The sequence below is a fragment of the Schistocerca nitens genome, chromosome 5 (genome assembly GCF_023898315.1).
Source record: "Schistocerca nitens isolate TAMUIC-IGC-003100 chromosome 5, iqSchNite1.1, whole genome shotgun sequence".
NCBI lineage: Eukaryota > Metazoa > Arthropoda > Insecta > Orthoptera > Acrididae > Schistocerca > Schistocerca nitens.
Window position 1 is genome coordinate 620,712,441 of NC_064618.1, and position 20,578 is coordinate 620,733,018.

General features: G+C 44.0%; 1 protein-coding gene across 1 annotated transcript in view; it reads right to left on the reverse strand.

The window, feature by feature from the left end:
* Window positions 1–384: 384 nt before the first annotated feature.
* The window catches only part of LOC126260623 (trace amine-associated receptor 8a-like), a 198,407-nt gene continuing 178,213 nt past the window's right edge, over window positions 385–20,578 (reverse strand). Inside the window, exons 6-7 of the mRNA XM_049957961.1 lie at window positions 577–642; window positions 385–510 (exon numbers count right to left, since the gene is read on the reverse strand). Of these exons, the coding sequence (XP_049813918.1) occupies window positions 385–510; window positions 577–642 (192 nt within the window). The remainder of the gene's footprint in view (window positions 511–576; window positions 643–20,578) is intronic.

The following is a 20,578-nucleotide window of genomic DNA, read 5'->3' on the forward strand; positions in this document are numbered from 1 at the left end:
AAGTTTCATATCAGCGCACACTCCGCTGCAGAGTGAAAATCTCATTCTTCAAAGTTTTTATTTCTTGTCCATGGATTTTAATACCTACTCCGAACTTTTCTTTTGTTTCCTTTACTGCTTGCTCAATATACAAATTGAATAGCATTGGGGAGAGGCTACAACCCAGGTCTCACTCCCTTCCCAACCACTGCTCCCCTTTCATGCCCCTCGACTCTTATAACTGCCATCTGATTTCTGTACAAATTTTCTGTCACAATGCATTGTGCCTGCGGATTGTGGGCAGCGGGTGTGGCCTTGAGGAGTGACGGCCCCTCTAGTAGCTCCTCTGCTCGTATTGCTGCCTGCAGAGCTAGTAGACGTACCGTTGCACGGCTGTCGCGGCGCTCAGAGCTGCTCGCAGCCGAGGCGGGCCCTGCTGTGTGGGCGGCGCAGGCTGCCGTTGGCGGAGCTGGAGCGCGAGCAGCGGGCGGCGGCCCGCGGGCCCAGCGAGGCGCAGCGCACCAGCGACAGCTCCGTGGTGCCGCCGGCCACCGCCCCCGCGCCCGCCCCCGCAGACTCCTCCGCCCCCCCTGCCACCTCCAGCAGCGGCGCGCACCAGCGGCACGTTCTGCGCGCGCTCGCCATCATGCGCCGCGTCGCTGCCTGCCACACACAAAACGTACACCATCGCCCTCACTCAGGCATCAGTACACCTCACAATGTTGTCAAGCCAGTGTCTACACTAAAGCGACAGAAGTCACGGGACAACGATATGCACTTATACACGTTTAAGGTAGAAAAGGGCAGTGCATTGGTGGAGGTGTCATTTATACTCAGGTGGATCACATGAAAAGGTTTACGATGTGATTACGGCCGCACGAAGGGAATAAACAGACCTTGAACATGGATTCATAGTTGGAGCTAGCGGCATGGGACCTTCCATTTCGGATGGTAGGGAATTCAATATTCCGCGATCCACAGAGTCGAGGATGTCTACATCTACATATACATAAATACTCCGCAATCCATCACACGGTGCGTGGCGGAGGGTACCTCGTAACACAACTAGCAGCTTCTCTCCCTTTTCAACTCCCAAACAGAACGAGGGAAAAATGACTGCCTAAATGCCTCTGTACGAGCCCTAATCTCTCTTATCTTATCTTTGTGGTCTTTCCGCGAAATATAAGTTAGCGGCACTAAAAGTGTACTGTTGTTGTTGTTGTTGTTGTGGTCTTAAGTCCTGAGACTGGTTTGATGCAGCTCTCCATGCTACCCTATCCTGTGCAAGCTTCTTCATCTCCCAGTACTTACTGCAACCTACATCCTTCTGAATCTGCTTAGAGTATTCATCTCTTGGTCTCCCTCTACGATTTTCACCCTTCACGCTGCCCTCCAATACTAAATTGGTGATCCATTGATGCCTCAGAACATGTCCTACCAACCGATCCCTTCTTCTTGTCAAGTTGTGCCACAAACTTCTCTTCTCTCCAATCCTATTCAATACCTCCTCATTAGTTATATGATATACCCATCTAATCTTCAGCATTCTCCTGTAGCACCACATTTCGAAAGCTTCTATTCTCTTCTTGTCCAAACTAGTTATCATCCATGTTTCACTGCCATACATGGCTACACTCCATACAAATACTTTCAGAAACGACTTCCTGACACTTAAATCTATACTCGATGTTAACAATTTTCTCTTCTTCAGAAACGCTTTCCTTGACATTGTCAGTCTACATTTTGTATCCTCTCTACTTCGACAATCATCAGCTATTTTGCTCCCCAAATAGCAAAACTCCTTTACTACTTTAAGTGTCTCATTTCCTAATCTGATTCCCTCAGCATCACCCGACTTAATTCCACTACATTCCATTATCCTCGTTTTGCTTTTGTTGATGTTCATCTTATACCCTCCTGTCAAGACACTGTCCATTCCGTTGAACTGCTCTTCCAAGTTCTTTGCTGTCTCTGACAAAATTACAATGTCATCGGCGAACCTCAAAGTTTTTATTTCTTGTCCATGGATTTTAATACCTACTCCGAATTTTTCTTTTGTTTCCTTCAATGCTTGCTCAATATACAGATTGAATAACATCGGGGAGAGGCTACAACACCTTCCCGTACACGACAGCATCATCAGCAAACAGCCGCACATTGCTATCCACCCTATCCAAAAGGTCATTTATGTAGATAGAAAACAACAGCGGACCTACCACATTTCCCTGGGGCACTCCAGATGATACCCTCACCTCCGACGAACACTCACCATCGAGGACAATGTACTGGGTTCTATTACTTAAGAAGTCTTCGAGCCACTCACATATTTGGGAGCCAATGCCATAAGCTCGTACCTTAGTTAGGAGACTGCAGTGGGGCATTGAGTCAAACGCTTTCCGGAAGTCAAGGAATATGGAATCCGTCTGATACTCCTTCATCCATGATTCGCAAGACACCATGTGAAAAAAGGGCGAGTTGCGTTTCGCAGGAGCGATGCTTTCTAAAGCCGTGCTGATGCACGGACAGCTACTTCTCTGCCTCGAGGAAATTCATTATATTCGAACTGAGAATATGTTCGAGAATCCTGCAACAAACCGATGTTAAGGATATTGGTCTGTAATTTTGAGAATCCGTCCTTCTACCCTTCTTATATACAGGCGTCACCTGCGCTTTTTTCAGGTCGCTCGGGACTTTGCCGCGCGGAATTAGCCGAGCGGTCTCAGGCGCTGCAGTCATAGACTGCGCGGCTGGTCCCGGCGGAGGTTCGAGTCCTACGTCGGGCATGTGTGTGTGTGTTTGTCCTTAGGGTAATTTAGGTTAAGTAGTTTGTAAGCTTAGGGACTGATGACCTTAGCAGTTAAGTCCCATAAGATTTCACACACATTTGAACATTTTTTTGAACTTTACGTTGGGCAAGAGATTCGCGATAAATTCAAGATAAGTAAGGAGCCAATGCAGTAGATTACTCTCTGTAAAACCGAATTGGAATCCCATCAGGACCTGGCGATTTATTTATTTTCAACCCATTCAGCTGCTTCACAACTCCAGGGATGTCTATCACTACGTCCTTCATACAGGAATCTGTACGTGACTCAAACAGCGGTATGTTTGTACGATCCTCCTGCGTGAAAGATGTGCCGAGAATAGAGTGTGCCGAAAATACCAGATTGCAGGCGGTATCTCTCACGATGTGGTGGCCGATGACCTTCACTCGACGACCGAGAGCCGCGGCGTTTGCATAGTATTGTCAGTGCGAACAGACAAGCAACACAGCGTCAACTAACCGCAGAAATCAATGGGGGACGCACGAAGTACGCATCAGTTAGGACAGCGCAGCGAAATCTGCCTTTAATAGGCTATGGCAGCAGACGAAAGACATGAAGCCTTTGCTAACAGCACGACATCGCATTCAGGTTCCCTCCTGCGCTCCTGACCGTATCGGTTGGACCCGAGACGACTGGGAAACCGTGGTCTGGTCATATGAGTCCCAGTTTCAGTTGGTAGGGTTCGAGTGTGGCGCTGACTCCACGAAGCCATGGACCCGGGGTGTCAACAAGGCACTGTCCAAGCTGGAATTGACTCTTTGACGGCGCGGGCTGTGTTTGCATGGAATGGATTCGCTCTTTTGGTTCAACTGAACCTATCATTTACTCGAAATGGCTATGTTCGGCTACTTGGAGGTCAATCGCAGCCATAAATAGACTTCGTGGTCCCAAACAACGGTGGAATCTTTGCGGCTGACAATGCGCCATGTCGCTGAATTCTTCGCAGTTAGTTTGAAGATCAGTTTGGACATTTCGAAGGAATGATTTACCCACCCAGATCGCGCGCCATGAATCACATCGAAAATTTACGGAACGTAATCGAGAGATCAGTTCGCGTATAAAATCCAGCACCGGAAACTCTTTCGCAATTATGGACGGCTGTAGAGGCAGCTTGGCTCAGTATTTCTGCAGGGGATTTCCATAGACCTATAGAGTCCATGCCACGTCCAGTGGCTGCACTAGGGTGGGCAAAAGGAGAATCGTCACGATATTATGACGTACCCAGTGACTTCCGTCACCTCCATGTGAAACACTAAATAATATGCCACCTTTTTGCAGTGTCGTTGCAGAAACCAGAATTTGCAGATTATTTATCAGTATCCTTTTCGCACAACATCTCGACACCCTCACAGAGTACTTAATTTTATTTGTAAAGAAAACAAATGCCTAATACGAGTTCGCGATCATTACTAATATTTTATAAGTAAACCATCTAGATGGCTAGGTAAAATCTCTTTATTTAATACTACGTTTCGGCGTCTGCCAGCATCAGATATCAAAAAACTTTGAATTTGCGAAGTTGACGCAACAGCTGCGTATACAGCGTCACCCAAAAGTCCTTTAATATTGAAAGCCCACTACTTCGCGGAACAGCGTAGGAAGACAAGTAAAAGCTGACACACATGCCTGCAACGTCATAAGGTTCTATTGAAACCTAAAATCAGTGCAAAAACTGGCTAACAGATGGCGGTAGACAGTAACACGTTGGCGGCACCGCATGAGAATCGTGTATAAAGTGAGCTGTAGCGAGGGAAGGAGATAGATCATCCCTAGTCGGACTGATACACACCTGCTGTAAGGTACAACTTTTATGAAAGATGGCGCTCCACCCCACATTGGCACACGTGTCAAAGATCTCTTCCGCACATAGTTTGGTGAGGATCGCGTGCTGAGCCGCCGCGTCCGTGATGCTTGACCTCCCAGGTCTCCAGACCTCAATCAGTGTGATTATTGCTTGTACGGTTGCCTGAAGCGCTATCATCGGACCTCATTATGGATGCTAAAAGATAACATTCAACAGCAATTTCTCACCACTGATAATGCTGTACAGTACCGTTCACAACATTGTCCCTGATTGAAGGCATTCTTGATGAATGATTGCTGACATGCTGAGCATTTATTGCAAACATCATCATGTTCTCTAAGAATCAGTTATTCTGATAATTATTGCGGTATCATATGAAGCGCCATCTGTTGGTCATTTTGTGCCCTGCTTTATTTCTAATAAAACCCCAACTGATTTGAAGCATGTGTGTGAATTTGGACCTCTCCACTTATATTATTCCATGAAGTATAGGGTTTTCAAATATTAAAGGACTGGATTGCGCTGCGTCTTTTAGGTAGTTAGATATACACTCCTGGAAATGGAAAAAAGAACACATTGACACCGGTGTGTCAGACCCACCATACTTGCTCCGGACACTGCGAGAGGGCTGTACAAGCAATGATCACACGCACGGCACAGCGGACACACCAGGAACCGCGGTGTTGGCCGTCGAATGGCGCTAGCTGCGCAGCATTTGTGAACCGCCGCCGTCAGTGTCAGCCAGTTTGGCGTGGCATACGGAGCTCCATCGCAGTCTTTAACACTGGTAGCATGCCGCGACAGCGTGGACGTGAACCGTATGTGCAGTTGACGGACTTTGAGCGAGGGCGTATAGTGGGCATGCGGGAGGCCGGGTGGACGTACCGCCGAATTGCTCAACACGTGGGGCGTGAGGTCTCCACAGTACATCGATGTTGTCGCCAGTGGTCGGCGGAAGGTGCACGTGCCCGTCGACCTGGGACCGGACCGCAGCGACGCACGGATGCACGCCAAGACCGTAGGATCCTACGCAGTGCCGTAGGGGACCGCACCGCCACTTCCCAGCAAATTAGGGACACTACTGCTCCTGGGGTATCGGCGAGGACCATTCGCAACCGTCTCCATGAAGCTGGGCTACGGTCCTGCACTCCGTTAGGCCGTCTTCCGCTCACGCCCCAACATCGTGCAGCCCGCCTCCAGTGGTGTCGCGACAGGCGTGAATGGAGGGACGAATGGAGACGTGTCGTCTTCAGCGATGAGAGTCGCTTCTGCCTTGGTGCCAATGATGGTCTTATGCGTGTTTGGCGCCGTGCAGGTGAGCGCCACAATCAGGACTGCATACGACCGAGGCACACAGGGCCAACACCCGGCATCATGGTGTGGGGAGCGATCTCCTACACTGGCCGTACACCACTGGTGATCGTCGAGGGGACACTGAATAGTGCACGGTACATCCAAACTGTCATCGAACCCATCGTTCTACCATTCCTAGACCGGCAAGGGAACTTGCTGTTCCAACAGGACAATGCACGTCCGCATGTATCCCGTGCCACCCAACGTGCTCTAGAAGGTGTAAGTCAACTACCATGGCCAGCAAGATCTCCGGATCTGTCCCCAATTGAGCATGTTTGGGACTGGATGAAGCGTCGTCTCACGCGGTCTGCACGTCCAGCACGAACGCTGGTCCAACTGAGGCGCCAGGTGGAAATGGCATGGCAAGCCGTTCCACAGGACTACATCCAGCGTCTCTACGATCGTCTCCATGGGAGAATAGCAGCCTGCATTGCTGCGAAAGGTGGATATACACTGTACTAGTGCCGACATTGTGCATGCTCTGTTGCCTGTGTCTATGTGCCTGTGGTTCTGTCAGTGTGATCATGTGATGTATCTGACCCCAGGAATGTGTCAATAAAGTTTCCCCTTCCTGGGACAATGAATTCACGGTGTTCTTATTTCAATTTCCAGGAGTGTATATTTTAATACTGACACTGGAGCTTGTTTTGCAGGTTCTCAGATTTTTGGTTTGATGATGGCAGATGCCGAAACATCGTAATAAACGGACATAATTGAAGAGGGGTTGTTTATCTCCCAAGGTGGCTTCCGCCAGCTCCCCCTCCCTGATGATGCCCTCCTCCCCTCCATCTACCCCTCCTACCAACTTTGATCCTCCCGCCCTCCTCCTGTGCTTGCTCCTCTGGGCACCCTCCCTCCCTTCTCTCCCTTTTCCCTCCCTCCTCCCTTTCTCCCCCCTCCTCCCCCGGGCCTCCCCTCCCCTGTCCCTCTCCTCCTGCCATCTCCTCAGCCATTGGCATCCTTTTTCTCCCCTCTCCCCCACCTCACCCCTGTTCCTCTCTTGGCAGGTACCCGGACTCGCACACGCTAAGTGGAAATTCGCGTGCCAGAGATCACCGCCATCAGTGTTTCGTGTGTGCCGTCATGTTCAGTGTTCAGTGTTCACCGTCACACTCCATCGTTCACCAGTGCCATCGTTTTCTTCAGTGTTTGTGCATCGTATCAACAGTTTGCAGTGTGGATTATCGTCGAGTGTGAACGGCTCCATGTTTGTCTTTATGTGTCTACTGTTTTATTGCCCACCGTTCTGTAACTTACGTGTCTTCTCAGCGTTTCTTCTCTTTGTGTATCCTCTGGCTGAAGAGCGGCGTAGAATGCTGCTGCCAGCCTGCCTGTTGTACAGGTTTAAAATAACAATAAAGAAAAAAAAAAGAGGGGTTGTTCAGGGAGTTCGAACTCCCCGTCCCATCACCCACACAAAATTACACACAACCTAGTTGCCGTGCAGCGAAACTGAAAGGTACAAGCGTCGGTCAAACGTTTCCTGTTTTGGGCGCTGCTGCCTGTGCGCAAAGTAGCGTGACTGTAATGCGGGTGTATAAGTACCGACACGTGGGAAAGGGATAGGTGTGGCAGTCGTGTCTTCCTGACATGCGTGCGGTAAATGCGGAATCGTGAACTATCTTCTTTGTTGCCGAAGGGTAAAAACCGGTAGATATGCATCGGCGAACAAAGACTGTGTATGGGGCAGCATGTCCGTCGAGTACCACGGTTCTGCTGCAGTTTCAACATAGCTCAAGTTCCCATATCGCAAGCGTCGTAATGCAGAAGTTAAGCCAATTCATGTGGACAGCCCGCCCTACAGTCCTGATCCTCCACATTCGACTATCACGCCTTTCCTACTTTAAAAAGGTCCTTGAAGGGTTGGCAATTCCTGTCGGACGTGAATGTTCAGCATGAAGTAACGGACTTCTTGACGCGTTATCAAAATGTGTTTTACCAAACGGGTATCTCCAAACTCGAGCGTTGGTGGGATGATTGCCTCAATACCCAAGGCGATTTTGCACGTGGATTCTGGACTCTACGGCTTCGAATGGAGACCTTTTGATAGCCTCTTATATTCTGATTTTCAATCATACGACGAAGGAAGGATATGTACTATCGATAACCAAGGGGCGCTGACCATTTAAGCTATCGATATATCGATAGCACTATCGGCTATCGCGTTCCTTACTTTAGCCAAGGCCACCTATTGTACACTGTTGGCCTTACCTGAGTTCAGTTGTTGTTTTATTAATCAGTTCAGTTCTTATTTTCAGCTGAGTTTAATGTAAATGCTGCCGTTTATTGTTTTGTGCTATGTGCTGTTCTGATACGTTCAGTCCACACTACTGTAATAGCCTAATTACCTACCTACAGCAGTTTAATGTTAGCACTGGAGTCGTTTCTGGAGACTGGTAGAACTTTTCGGTAGCAGTATTTCAATATTTTACAAAGCATCGGAGCCGTAACCATCATTACAAAAAAACATTAAAATAAAATCAGTGAATAAAAATACACCTCTATTTCATGTGTCGCAAAAAATCGCGTTGATCAAACAAAATATCGTCCAAACGGCGAAGGCCGCATTTCTAAAGAAAAACTGTTCAAAACGCCATCACTAGTAACCCAAATGCCAGCATATCGGCCAATCTGGTCACCCGGGTGGTACTCAATTACGAAAACCAGCTCTGTATGGATCGAGTATGTGATGACAAAACATTCAATAGTTCGTTCGTTTTTAAAAGATTTTTCAGCGGGCTGCATGAATTCGTCCGAGCCGACTACGCCCTGGATCCACCCCCCTTCCCCCAATTCCGTCCAAAATCTATTCACTAGAGCCACAAATTCCCTGTACAATTTAATCATAAATATACATGAATTCATGCACAACCAAATGAAGAAACATGAGAAATTAAAAGAAAACATGTGATATAGAATCCCAACTTTTGTTGTGATTTGTTTTATTTGATTTGAAAATAAAGAAGAACAACAAGTTTTCCCGGATTCTCCACCGATCGAGGTAACTATGTGTTTGTAGGCGTTGAGCTAGCAGTCCCTGTATTCAGGAGGCGAAGTGGTTCGAACTAATGTGCAAGCAACCTTGAAAATGGTTTTCTGTGGTTTCCTATTTTCAGTTTAGCCTCTCTGCTTCAATAAAAAGAGTAGCATCGAAAACGAGCCGAACATCTCTTTGAAGACTCGTGGCACTAAAAGCCATATTTCCATTGGGAATCGGCTAGGAATTGTAATTATGTACAATGAACCTGTGTATGAAGATGACTCACTTGTGGAACGGTCAAATTACGAGTTTTCAAGATGTACTGTAACAACGAGGACCTACTGCGAAATGTTTCATTCGTAATAGCCTTGAAACAGGGAGGCCAACCACGACAACTCTAACGTATTTGTAAATAAACGTCATATAAATTGCACCGTGTGTTCTACACGATAGAAGAATTTATTTGCATCAAACACTGTATAACCATATTACCAGGGATGAAATCAAACAATGGAAAATCCAGGATGGAACGTAACAATACCAGAGAAGGAAAGTTGCTACTCACTATAGCTCTCTGAGACTGCAGACGTGTTTGCGTGAGTGTGTGTGTGTCTGTGCTTGTGTGTATGTGTCTACTGCTGACAAAGGCTTAATAGCCGAAAACTATGAATATGTGGGTCTTTTTATTATGCATATCGCGACTCAGCATCTCCGCTATATGGTGAGTAGCAACTTTCCCTTCTCTGGTATTGTTACCAGGGATAAACTCATTTATGAGACCGCATACGTTTGAAGTCTAGTTGGAGTTAATGCGTGAATCAATATTAAGATCTCAAAACTGTAGCTCACAGTATTTGTGCATTCCGTTGTGTTTTTCAAATACATTTACTTGCTATAGTTTCAAGTTGACTGTGGAAATAATAATTCAAAGACGAGGCCCTGATCACTTAAGGAAATTTAAGAATTTCAATGAAATGAAAGATATTTTTATAAAATTTGAGGTTAATTGAAGAGCTTGGGATGCTTTGATGTGCCGAAGAAATTCTAACTTGGTTTCTGATATGTGTTAATTTGATGACAAGGCTTACGAGAAAATATCTATTGTGACTCTATAAGTTATTCAACACAACGGTGATATTCTACTCTACTATAGTGAAACTCACATTAGAAGACCGACCTTTGCATATATACTATTAGGAATATATGCTACACTTTTTTAAGAAAAGCTTTCCTTCTTAATTCTATAGAACGAATACTATTTGTACGAAGGCCTCTCAAAAGTAAATTATATACACGGAACAAATAAATAAACATGTTTTCAGAACGAAGTGAAAAACATGAATCTATGTAAAGATCTCTGTAGAAAATCGAGTCCCCCTTGCTTTGACAAAATACTGACTGTGTCCTTGAGTCGAGACGGTTTTATTCATAAGGGATTTCATAATTTCATATCCTTGTGCGATACAATCAGACTGAGATTACACGTTTCTAGCTTGTCTGAAAAATCCCCTGAAGGAACAAAAGGTTACGATAATTCTTCGGTTACACGCATGTGCAATAAATTAAAATGCAGGCAACACAAATTTAAATTGAGATACAATTGAATGAAAATAATGGGAATCTTATAGAGACAATCTTACGCCAGAACTTGTCAAATGTGTGATAAACACATGTTTCGGGACTAAGTTATCCAATTATCAAGTGCTTCAGGCTTCTATACCATTAGGAAGCGTCAAAATCAAATACTTAGCAGCAAACACGCGTTGTCAAACAGATAATCTCATGTTGGCGTGTTGTGAACTGTGCCTTGAGAATGAAACACGCCAAAATGAGATGTTCAAGGAAAAATTTCGCGTTTGACAAGGCATGTTTTCTGCTGTGATTTTAGTTTTGATGGTGCTAATGGCATGGAAACTTTAAGCACTTGATGCTGGGATAAGAAACATGTTGTGATAAAAATATCACACACTTGACAACTGGTGGCGAAACATTCTCACCATCAATTGTACAGTTGTACAGAGGTTTCACAATAGATTAATTTCATCAGCATGGCATACCGTGATACAGCTTCTGATACAATTGGAAGGATCCTGCGTAATGCAACCTTACAAGCTGGCTATAGAACAGAAAATATTGTGGATACATGATCCGTCACATCTCATTGGGAAAGAATAGGTATTTCCACTCCGATGTTTATAAGTTAATATGAAATGAGTGCCGTAGAAGCTCTATTAGGCAGACTGATCGAACCTTTAATGGCCACCTTCAACGAACAAACTCTTACGCAACGTAAAACTCGATTGGATACACATTTATCAACACATAACCATAAAATCACTGGTTACAACAATAAAATGGAGATTTTTACATAGTCAACAAGGGGTGGATCGGGAAAAGAAACGTTCTCTAGTAAATGTCTAGTGCCTTTCGTGCTCTCTCGTATTTCTATCACGAACGTGTTTAATAGACCGTAGATAGACGGTAATCGGCGCAGACTCTATCGTGCAACATGTATAAAACGCAGTGGTGGTCACTCGTCATTCAACCTGCCGGGGTATGCGGCGCACCCCAGTGACCACTTTAGGTTTCCCAACACTATTGTCTTACAACGCATCTGTTAATATGTATGAGTAATAATGTTTGCTACAAATTATAATTGTTCTTGCAAGTCGATTCCTTAAGCCATGTTTATCTCAGATTAAATTAAGAGTTCTAAGTGTTTTTAATTTTTTAAATGAATGCAAGTTACGTTGTAACAATTGGAGAATCCAAGTACTACATATTAGAATTTTTTGGAGAAATCAGTCTCGTGAATGGTTTGATGCGACCCGAAACGAATTACTCCCTTGCGCCAGCCTCTTTATCTGACAGTAGTACCTGCATCCTACATCGCCAGTTCACTGCATTCCAATTTCTGTCTTCCCCTACAGTTTTTACCCTCTGCAGTTCCTTCTAATACCAGCGAAGCTATTCCGCGACGTAATATCTGTTCTATCATAATGCACTTCTTGCCAGTGTTTTCCAAATATTCCTTTCTTGTCGGTTCTGCTGGAAACTTGTTCATTCTTCATCTTATCGATCCACCTAGTTACCAACATTCTTCTGCAGCACCACAACGGAAAGGGATTGATTCTCTTCCCGTCCTGTTCATTTCTCTAGTCAATGATTTACTATCAGATAATGCTGTACTCAATAGTTACATGCTTAGAACTTTCTTCCTCAAACTAAGGCCACTTTTTACGTTCTCCTTGCTTCGTACGTCATACGTTGTTTTTCTTTTAAGCTAGTAGAATTCCTTTAATTCATGTAATTCGTGGTCGATAATTTTGATAGATCTGTCGCGAATCTCATTTCTGCTAGTCCACATTAGTTTTGTTTTTCTTCTGCTGACTCCGTTTTCTGTGCTCATTAGACCGCCCATTCCATTTACCACGCCCTGTAATTCTGCTCCACTTTCACTGACGATAAAGTCATCAGCGGTTTTTAATACCGATAATCATCATCTTGAAATTTAATCCCATTCTTCACCCTTCCCCATAAGTCCATCGTTGCTTTTTCGATGTAAGGATTATATAGTAAGAGAGAAAGCCTACATTCCTGTCTTACATCCTTTTTAATCCGAGCACTGTGTGGACCTCCGTTCTTCTATTCTCTCTTGGTTTTTGTAAAAATTGTCTATTAACCATGTTTCTCAACAGATTAATGATGTTTTTCTAACAGTTTCGGACATCTTGCGCCATTTTACATTTTCTGAGCTGACAAATCCCATGAATGTGTATTGATTTTTCTTAAATGTTCCTTCCATTTTCAATCGTACATCATAACTGCCTTTCTGGTGTCCTTGCCATTCAGAAAGCCAAATTAATGGTCACTTAAGACATCTTCAAATCTCTTTTCCATTCTTCTGTGTATCATTTTTGTCACAACTGCATGAGCAGTTAACCAGTTGTGGGATAGTTCTTTCTCCTTTCAGCTATTCTAATGTGAGACTGTTTATCATACACCTGAGAAGCTAACGGGATTTGAACCAGGTGACCTATACAGTAACAGACCGCTCTCTATGAGGTTACGTGAAACATTAAGAAAAAGTCGCGATGGAAACTAATGAAGAAGTGGATACCAACAGGGGTGGCTCATTTAAAAATGAAGTGTGGATACAATAGCTCACGTAGATGTATTGAGATATGGGTTTCATCACATAACTAAATGATAGTGGAATCTCTTAATCACGAAGATACATTAATTCGATTCTAATCATTGAACAGACATCAAATAAAAGTAAGAAAGTCCTGGAAAGTTCAAATGAACAGACAGCTTGACACAAGCAGCTGGTACTGGAAACGAAATGATACATTTAGCTATATCGATGTAAACCACCAATGACTGCTGAATTATTCTACAGGTTAAAGAAAAGAACCAGAAAATACATATACGCATTAATTCCATTGCATAAGGCAAGCTGATTTCAACTAGTTGATTGTATTGATTAACTTAGAAAGGCAAAACTCCGACTTGAAACTACTGACATTGTGGTCCTCTCATCACGACACCCGCAATTGTGACTTCTGTTTACCATTGTTTTCAAAACCAGGTGCAGAGGAGGGGTGTACTGACAGCTGAGAGTTATAAGTTCAGCCCCAGCATCTACGATCAGCTCTAGGACGAACTCCTTACTTTCTGCAGTTCTAACGTAACTCACCATCTGACGGTCCAAGACGAAGTGTGTATCTGCTCTCCCTCTACAAATATTGCTAATTCTGTCAGCCGATCGATGTAGACCTTCCAAGTTATGACCGACGAAAAATTTGTATCATTAACAGTAATTTTCCTTGTCCTACATAGTCTGTTGTGATTAACCAGTAATTCACATTTCTCTGTTAAAGGGGGGCAGAAGTAGAAATTCTCTCCCTCTATGAGAGTAGTTTCACGTTTCGGCCAGTGATAGTGGCTGCACATACGCACTTGCTTGTCTTCATCCCCACTACAAAAATAACAGTTATTTTCATAAACCAATCCGGAATTCCCTTACAAAATTGAAACATGAACTACTGTTGACATACTTTGAGTTCAACAGATTACTCTCGCTCTGAGTGTTTCGTGTTTTCCCTTCCCCTTGATATCTCTGTCTTTTTAGAAACCGTGATTTACGCTGCTCCCCACAAGGCAGTGTACAGCCTGTCGAATGCCGCCTCCAACCCTCTGCAAGGCTCATATTAGAAAGTGGGAGACCTTGTCTGACAGCGCTCAGTTGTCCAGTGTGTACCTGACTCACGTACTCACTCTACTTTCTCTGCTCAAAGTAAAGAAAAGTGTGCAGTCATGAACATGAGTACTAAAAAGAGTCTGCTAAATCTAAGTTAGACGATAAATCATACAAATGTAAAGAATGTGAATTCAGCTAAATATCTAGGACTTTATCTATCTTCAGCAAGTGTAATTGTAATAAGTGAGAAAGTTAGCAACCAGTTGGAGAGAACAAACTCTATTTCTTTCCTTCTTCAAAAGAACAGAATTGTTGCATTCCTAGCGAACGTCAAAAGTACTTTCACTATGATCCACGTGACTATAGCAATATGCTGCGTACACCTGTAAGAGTCAGTTAATTGTTTTACTTCAGTTGTGCATTTAATATAAGGATACGTTGTATTCAGACCAGTTAGAGTTCATTTCAAATTAATCTGTTTAGTCAAAGGTTAGCATACGAGTTAAAGTTGGATAACAGTTTTTGGGTACATAGTTTTGGAAATACAGAGATTTTTTTATAGAGGTGACAGTAAATTTGAGCTAAGTTGCATACATAAACCTACAGTGAGGAGCTTACACCCTTGCCCATTTCTGACACTAGCTAACAGTGTAATGATGCCAAATTTATGAAGAAGCGCTCTAGCGCCCTGAAACTGGTAAAAAAAAAAAAAAAATCCTTTGTGCCACTTGTTGCTGGTTTTTTCCACTAATAAATACTTCGGGATTATGGCTATGAATAACTTCAATTGTAACAATCACATAATTAATTGTGAGGAAAGCTAACCAAAAAATGTAATTTATTGACCGAACTCTTAGAAGATAAAGGTCTATTAAAGAGACTGATAACTATACACTTGTCCGTTATCTTAATGGAGCACTGCTGCGCAGTGTGGGGTCGGCGTCAGATAGGATTGATGGACAACGATACGGAAAACATGGTGGTTATTATTAAAACTAAGGCGTTTTTCGTTGTGGCAGTGTCTTCTCATGAAATTTTAGTCACCAAATGTCTCCTCCAAACGTGAAATTAAATAGTTGGTGCCCACCTACACACGAAGAAATGACACTTGTAATCAAATAAGAGAAATAAAACCTCATACTGAAAAATTTAAGTACTCGTTTTTCTCCATACGCTATTATAGCTTGGAAAGGTAGAGGAATAGCTTGAAGGTGGTTCGATGAACCTTTTGTGAGACATTAAATTGTAAATTGCAGAGTAATCATGTACGTGTAGTCGTAAATGTACGACTTACTTGCCGTTGTACCCGTGCGATCTTCACTATCCCACAGTCAGCCAGAGGACCCAGCTCGCCGGCCGGAGTGGCCGAGCGGTTCTAGGCGCTACAGTCTGAAACCGCGCGACCGCTGCGGTCGCAGGTTCGAATCCTGCCTCGGGCTTGGATGTGTGTGATGTCCTTAGGTTAGTTAGGTTTAAGTAGTTCTCAGTTCTATGGGACTGATGACCTCAGAAGTTAAGTCCCATAGTGCTCAGAGCCATTTTTTTGACCCAGTTGTCAGTGGATATCATTGGTTTATTAATTAGGTTATGCAGCAGTTAAAAAAATGTCCTGTAACACTATCTTTTGAATTATGTGGATGATATTTATCAGAAAGTCAGGTGTTATGTGTCCACAAGGACTTTAATAGTCACTTGGTTGCCGATTCCTCCAATAAATTCAGAAATTCCGACTGCCTTATGTGATGGCACGTCTTCCAAGGCTCCATTGAAACTCTAATACTGTATCCCCGACGTGTTCCATATCGACTTCCATTTCATTCTCAATCAGACACATTATTCCCATCGTTAGGCGCCTTCACTACACGCATTCCACCTACCCGCTCTCTCCCCTGCGCTGAAACATTTCATTCCCATCGCAATCTTACGGGTGACACCCTTGACTTTTCTAGATCCGAAACCAGTCGTTCTGACAAATATTCCTTTTCCGGTTTCTTTTTTAACTCTTTCCTACAGCCGGTTCGTCTTGACCTCTCTGTAATTCCCCTTTATTTGATCCCAATGTGACTTATATTTCCTGAATTTCCCTGGACATTACTGCACTTCCTCATTTCGATAATCAAGTTTCGTGTTTCTTCAGTTACCCAAGGTTTCTTACAGGTCCTTCCATGTACCTATCATTCTCTCTATAACTTATCCACCTGAACATACTTCTGCGGTATTCATTACCACAGTATCTATAGCCTCAGAGAATTTCAAATGGATCTCAGGCTTTCTTAGTACTTCAGTATCTCCTATTTTTGTACATTGATTCTTCTGTATGAATCTCTTGAGCTTCAGTTTACTCAACACCATTAATAAATTGTGATCCTGGCCTTTATATGCTTCTGGCTCTGCCTTACTATCCAATACCCGATTTCAGAGATTCTGTCTATGATGAAATTCAGCTGGAGCCTTCCCGTATCTCCATCTCTTTTTCAAGTATACCTCCTCCTCTTATGAATCTTCAATAGCGAATACGCTATTACTTGCTGACATTTGTAACATAAATCAATCATTCTCCTCTCTCATTCCTATTACTAGGCCCATTTTTTCCCAGAACTTTTCTTCTGTTTCTCCCCTGACTACTGCGCACCAGTCGTCCATGAATATTACATTATCATCTCTTGTGACTTACTGAATTGCCTTCCAATATCTTCTTCGTGTGAGGTCAATTTCTGTACGTACACAATTGTTGCTGGAGTTGGTTTTCTGGTAATTCTGATGGGAACAATTCTATCACCGAACTGTTCACAGTAACTCAGTTTCTTCCCTTCTTTACTATTCACAACGAAGCCTACCACCGTTATACCGTTTTCTGCTGCTGGTTATGTTACCCTACTTTCATGTGACCGGAAATACACACTTCTTTAATATTTCATTCACTGGCTGCCAGTATATCTAAACTTACTCTTTCAATTTCCCTTTTCGGATTTTCTGCCTTCTCTACCATACTCAAACTTATGAAATTTCTCGCTCTGACTCGTAATAAGCTAATTTCTCATTGGTTATTTAACCTTTTTTCTAGTTTTTCTCGACTCCAACACTCCCCCTTGGTCGACTTCTCCCAGTGATTTGAACAACTCTCTAATCCGGAATCGTTTGACAGTGGAGAGATCATCATGACCCTGTTTCAATTGCGGGACACATGCCTGTTGTGCCTTTAATGCAGTGGCTTCCATTGCTCTCTACATTCTTATGCCGCTTGTCATTGTTGACTATTCTGCTATTTTGGTACCTTTTCCTACTACTTGTACCCTGAAACTCTGTCCATTCCACTGCCCTCTTCGTCAAAGCTGTTGGCAGAACGAGAGTGAATTCTCATGCCAGGAGTCTACGGCTGGCTTTCTTGATAAACTTTTTCAAAATCTATGCAGCGATTAGGTTCGAACTCGGGACCTAGGACGTTTATATTACTTCCAATGTCAATGTGGGTCAATGTGGAAGCTGGCCGTGTGGCATCGCCCGCTCTGCCTGTGAGTGGACATCTGGCCGCCCCTTCAGCAATGTCCGAGCAGGCACACGGGGGTAGGCGTTTATTAGTTATTGGTAGCTCCAACGTTAGGCTCGTGATGGAGCCCCTTAGAGAATTAGCGGAAAGGTCGGGGAAGAAGGCCAGTGTTCACTCTGTCTGCTTGCCGGGGGGTCTCATCCGAGATGTGGAGGAGGCTCTGTCGGCGGCGATAGAGAGCACTGGGTGCACCCGACTGCAAATTGTTGCTCACGTCGGCACCAATGACTCCTGCCGTCTGGGTTCTGAGGTCATCCTCAGTTCTTACAGGCGGTTGGTGGAATTGGTGAAGGCGGAAAGCCTCGCACGCGGGGTGGAATCTGAGCTAACTATTTGTAGTATCGTTCCCAGAACCGATCGCGGTCCTCTGATTTGGAGCCGAGTAGAAGGCTTAAACCAGAGGCGCAGACGATTCTGCGGAGATCTGGGGTGCAAATTTCTCGACCTCCACTATCTGGTGGAGAAATGTAGGGTCCCCGTGAATAGGTCAGGCGTGCACTACACGCCGGAAGCGGCTACAAGGGTAGCGGAGTACGTGTCGAGAGCACATGTGGGTTTTTTAGGTTAGATAATTCCCTCCCTAGGCCCGACAAGACGCCTCCTGAGACGCGGCACGGTAGGAGTAGGCAAAATGCAACAGGGAATAACAATATTAATGTACTAATAGTAAACTGCAGGAGCGTCTATAGAAAGGTCCCAGAACTGCTTTCATTAATAAACGGTCACAATGCCCATATAGTACTAGGAACAGAAAGTTGGCTGAAACCAGACGTAAACAGTAATGAAATCGTAAACTCAGATTGGAATGTATACCGCAGAGACAGGCTGGACAGTGAAGGGGGAGGCGTGTTTATAGCGATAAGAAGTGCAATAATATGGAAGGAAATTGACGGAGATCCTAAATGTGAAATAATTTGGGTGAAGGTCACGGTTAACGCAGTCTCAGACATGGTAATTGGATGTCTCTATAGGCCCCCTGGTTTAGCAGCTCTTGTGGCTGAGCACCTTAAGGTTAATTTGGAAAATATTTCGAGTACATTTCTTCACCATGTTATAGTTCTGGGTGGAGATTTTAATTTGCCGGATATAGACTGGGAGACTCAAATGTTCATAACGGGTGGCAGGGACAAAGAATCCAGTGAAATTCTCTTAAGTGCTTTATCTGAAAACTACCTTGAGCAGTTAAACAGAGAACCGCCTCGTGGCGATAAAATATTAGACCTTCTGCTGACAAACAGAACCGAACTATTTGAAACATTAACGCAAAACAGGGAATCAGCGATCATAAAGCGGTTACTGCATCGATGATTTCAGCCGTGAATAGAAATATTAAAAAGGGTAGGAAGATTTTTCTGTTTAGCAAAAGTGACAAAAAGCAGATTACAGAGTACTTGACGGCTCAACACAAAGTTTTGTCTCAAGTACAGATAGTGTTGAGGATCAGTGGACAAAGTTCAAAATCATCGTACAATATGCGTTAGATGAGTGTGTGCCAAACAAGATCGTAAGAGATGGAAAAGAGCCACCGTGGTAGAGCAACAGAGTTAGAAAACTGCTGCGGAAGCAAAGGGAACTTCACAGCAAACATAAACATAGCCAAAGCCTTGCAGGCAAACAAAAATTACGCGAAGCGAAATGCAGTGTGAGGAGAGCTATGCGAGAGGCGTTTAATGAATTCGAAAGTAAATTTCTGTGTACTGACTTGGCAGAAAATTCTAAGAAATTTTGGTCTTATGTCAAAGCGGTAGGTGGATCAAACCAGAATGTCCAGACACTCTGTGACCAAAATGGTACTGAAACAGAGGATGACAGACTAAAAGCCGAAATACTAAATGACTCACAGAGGAAGACTGCACTGTAGTTCCTTCTCTCTAGATTGAATGGTAGATATCGAAATAGACGACAGAGGAATAGAGAAACAATTAAAATCGCTCAAAAGAGGAAAGGCCGCTGGACCCGTTGGGATACCAGTTCGATTTTACACAGAGTACGCGAAGGAACTTGCCCCCCTTCTTGCAGCGGAGTACCGTAGTCCTCTAGAAGAGCGTAGCGTTCCAAAGGATTGGAAAAGGGCACAGGTCATCCCCGTTTTCAAGAAGGGACTTCGAACAGATGTGCAGAACTATAGACCTATATCTCTAAGGTCGATCAGTTGTAGAATTTTGGTACACGTATTATGTTCGAGTATAATGACTTTTCTGGAGACTAGAAATCTACTCTGTAGGAATCAGCATGGGTTTCGAAAAGGTCGTGTGAAACCCAGCTCGCGCTATTCGTCCACGAGACTCAGAGAGCCATAGACACGGGTTCACAGGTTGATGCCGTGTTTCTTGACTTCCGCAAGGCGTTCGATACATTCCCCACAGTCGTTTAATGAACAAAGTAAGAGCATATGGACTATCAGACCAATTGTGTGATTGGATTGAAGAGTTCCTAGATAACAGAACGCAGCATGTCATTCTCAATGGAGAGAAGTCTTCCGAAGTCAGAGTGATTTCAGGTGTGCCGCAGGGGAGTGTCGTAGGACCGTTGCTATTCACAATATACATAAATGACCTTGTGGATGACATCGGAAGTTCACTGAGGCTTTTTGCGGATGATGCTGTGGTATATCGAGAGGTTGTAAGAATGGAAAATTGTACTGAAATGCAGGAGGATCTGCAGCGATTTGACGCATGGTGCAGGGAATGGGTATTGAATCTCAATGTAGACAAGTGTAATGTGCTGCGAATACATAGAAAGATATATCCCTTATCATTTAGCTACAAAATAGCAGGTCAGCAACTGGAAGCAGTTAATTCCATAAATTATCTGGGAGTACGCATTAGGAGTGATTTAAAATGGAATGATCATATAAAGTTGATCGTCGGTAAAGCAGATGCTAGAC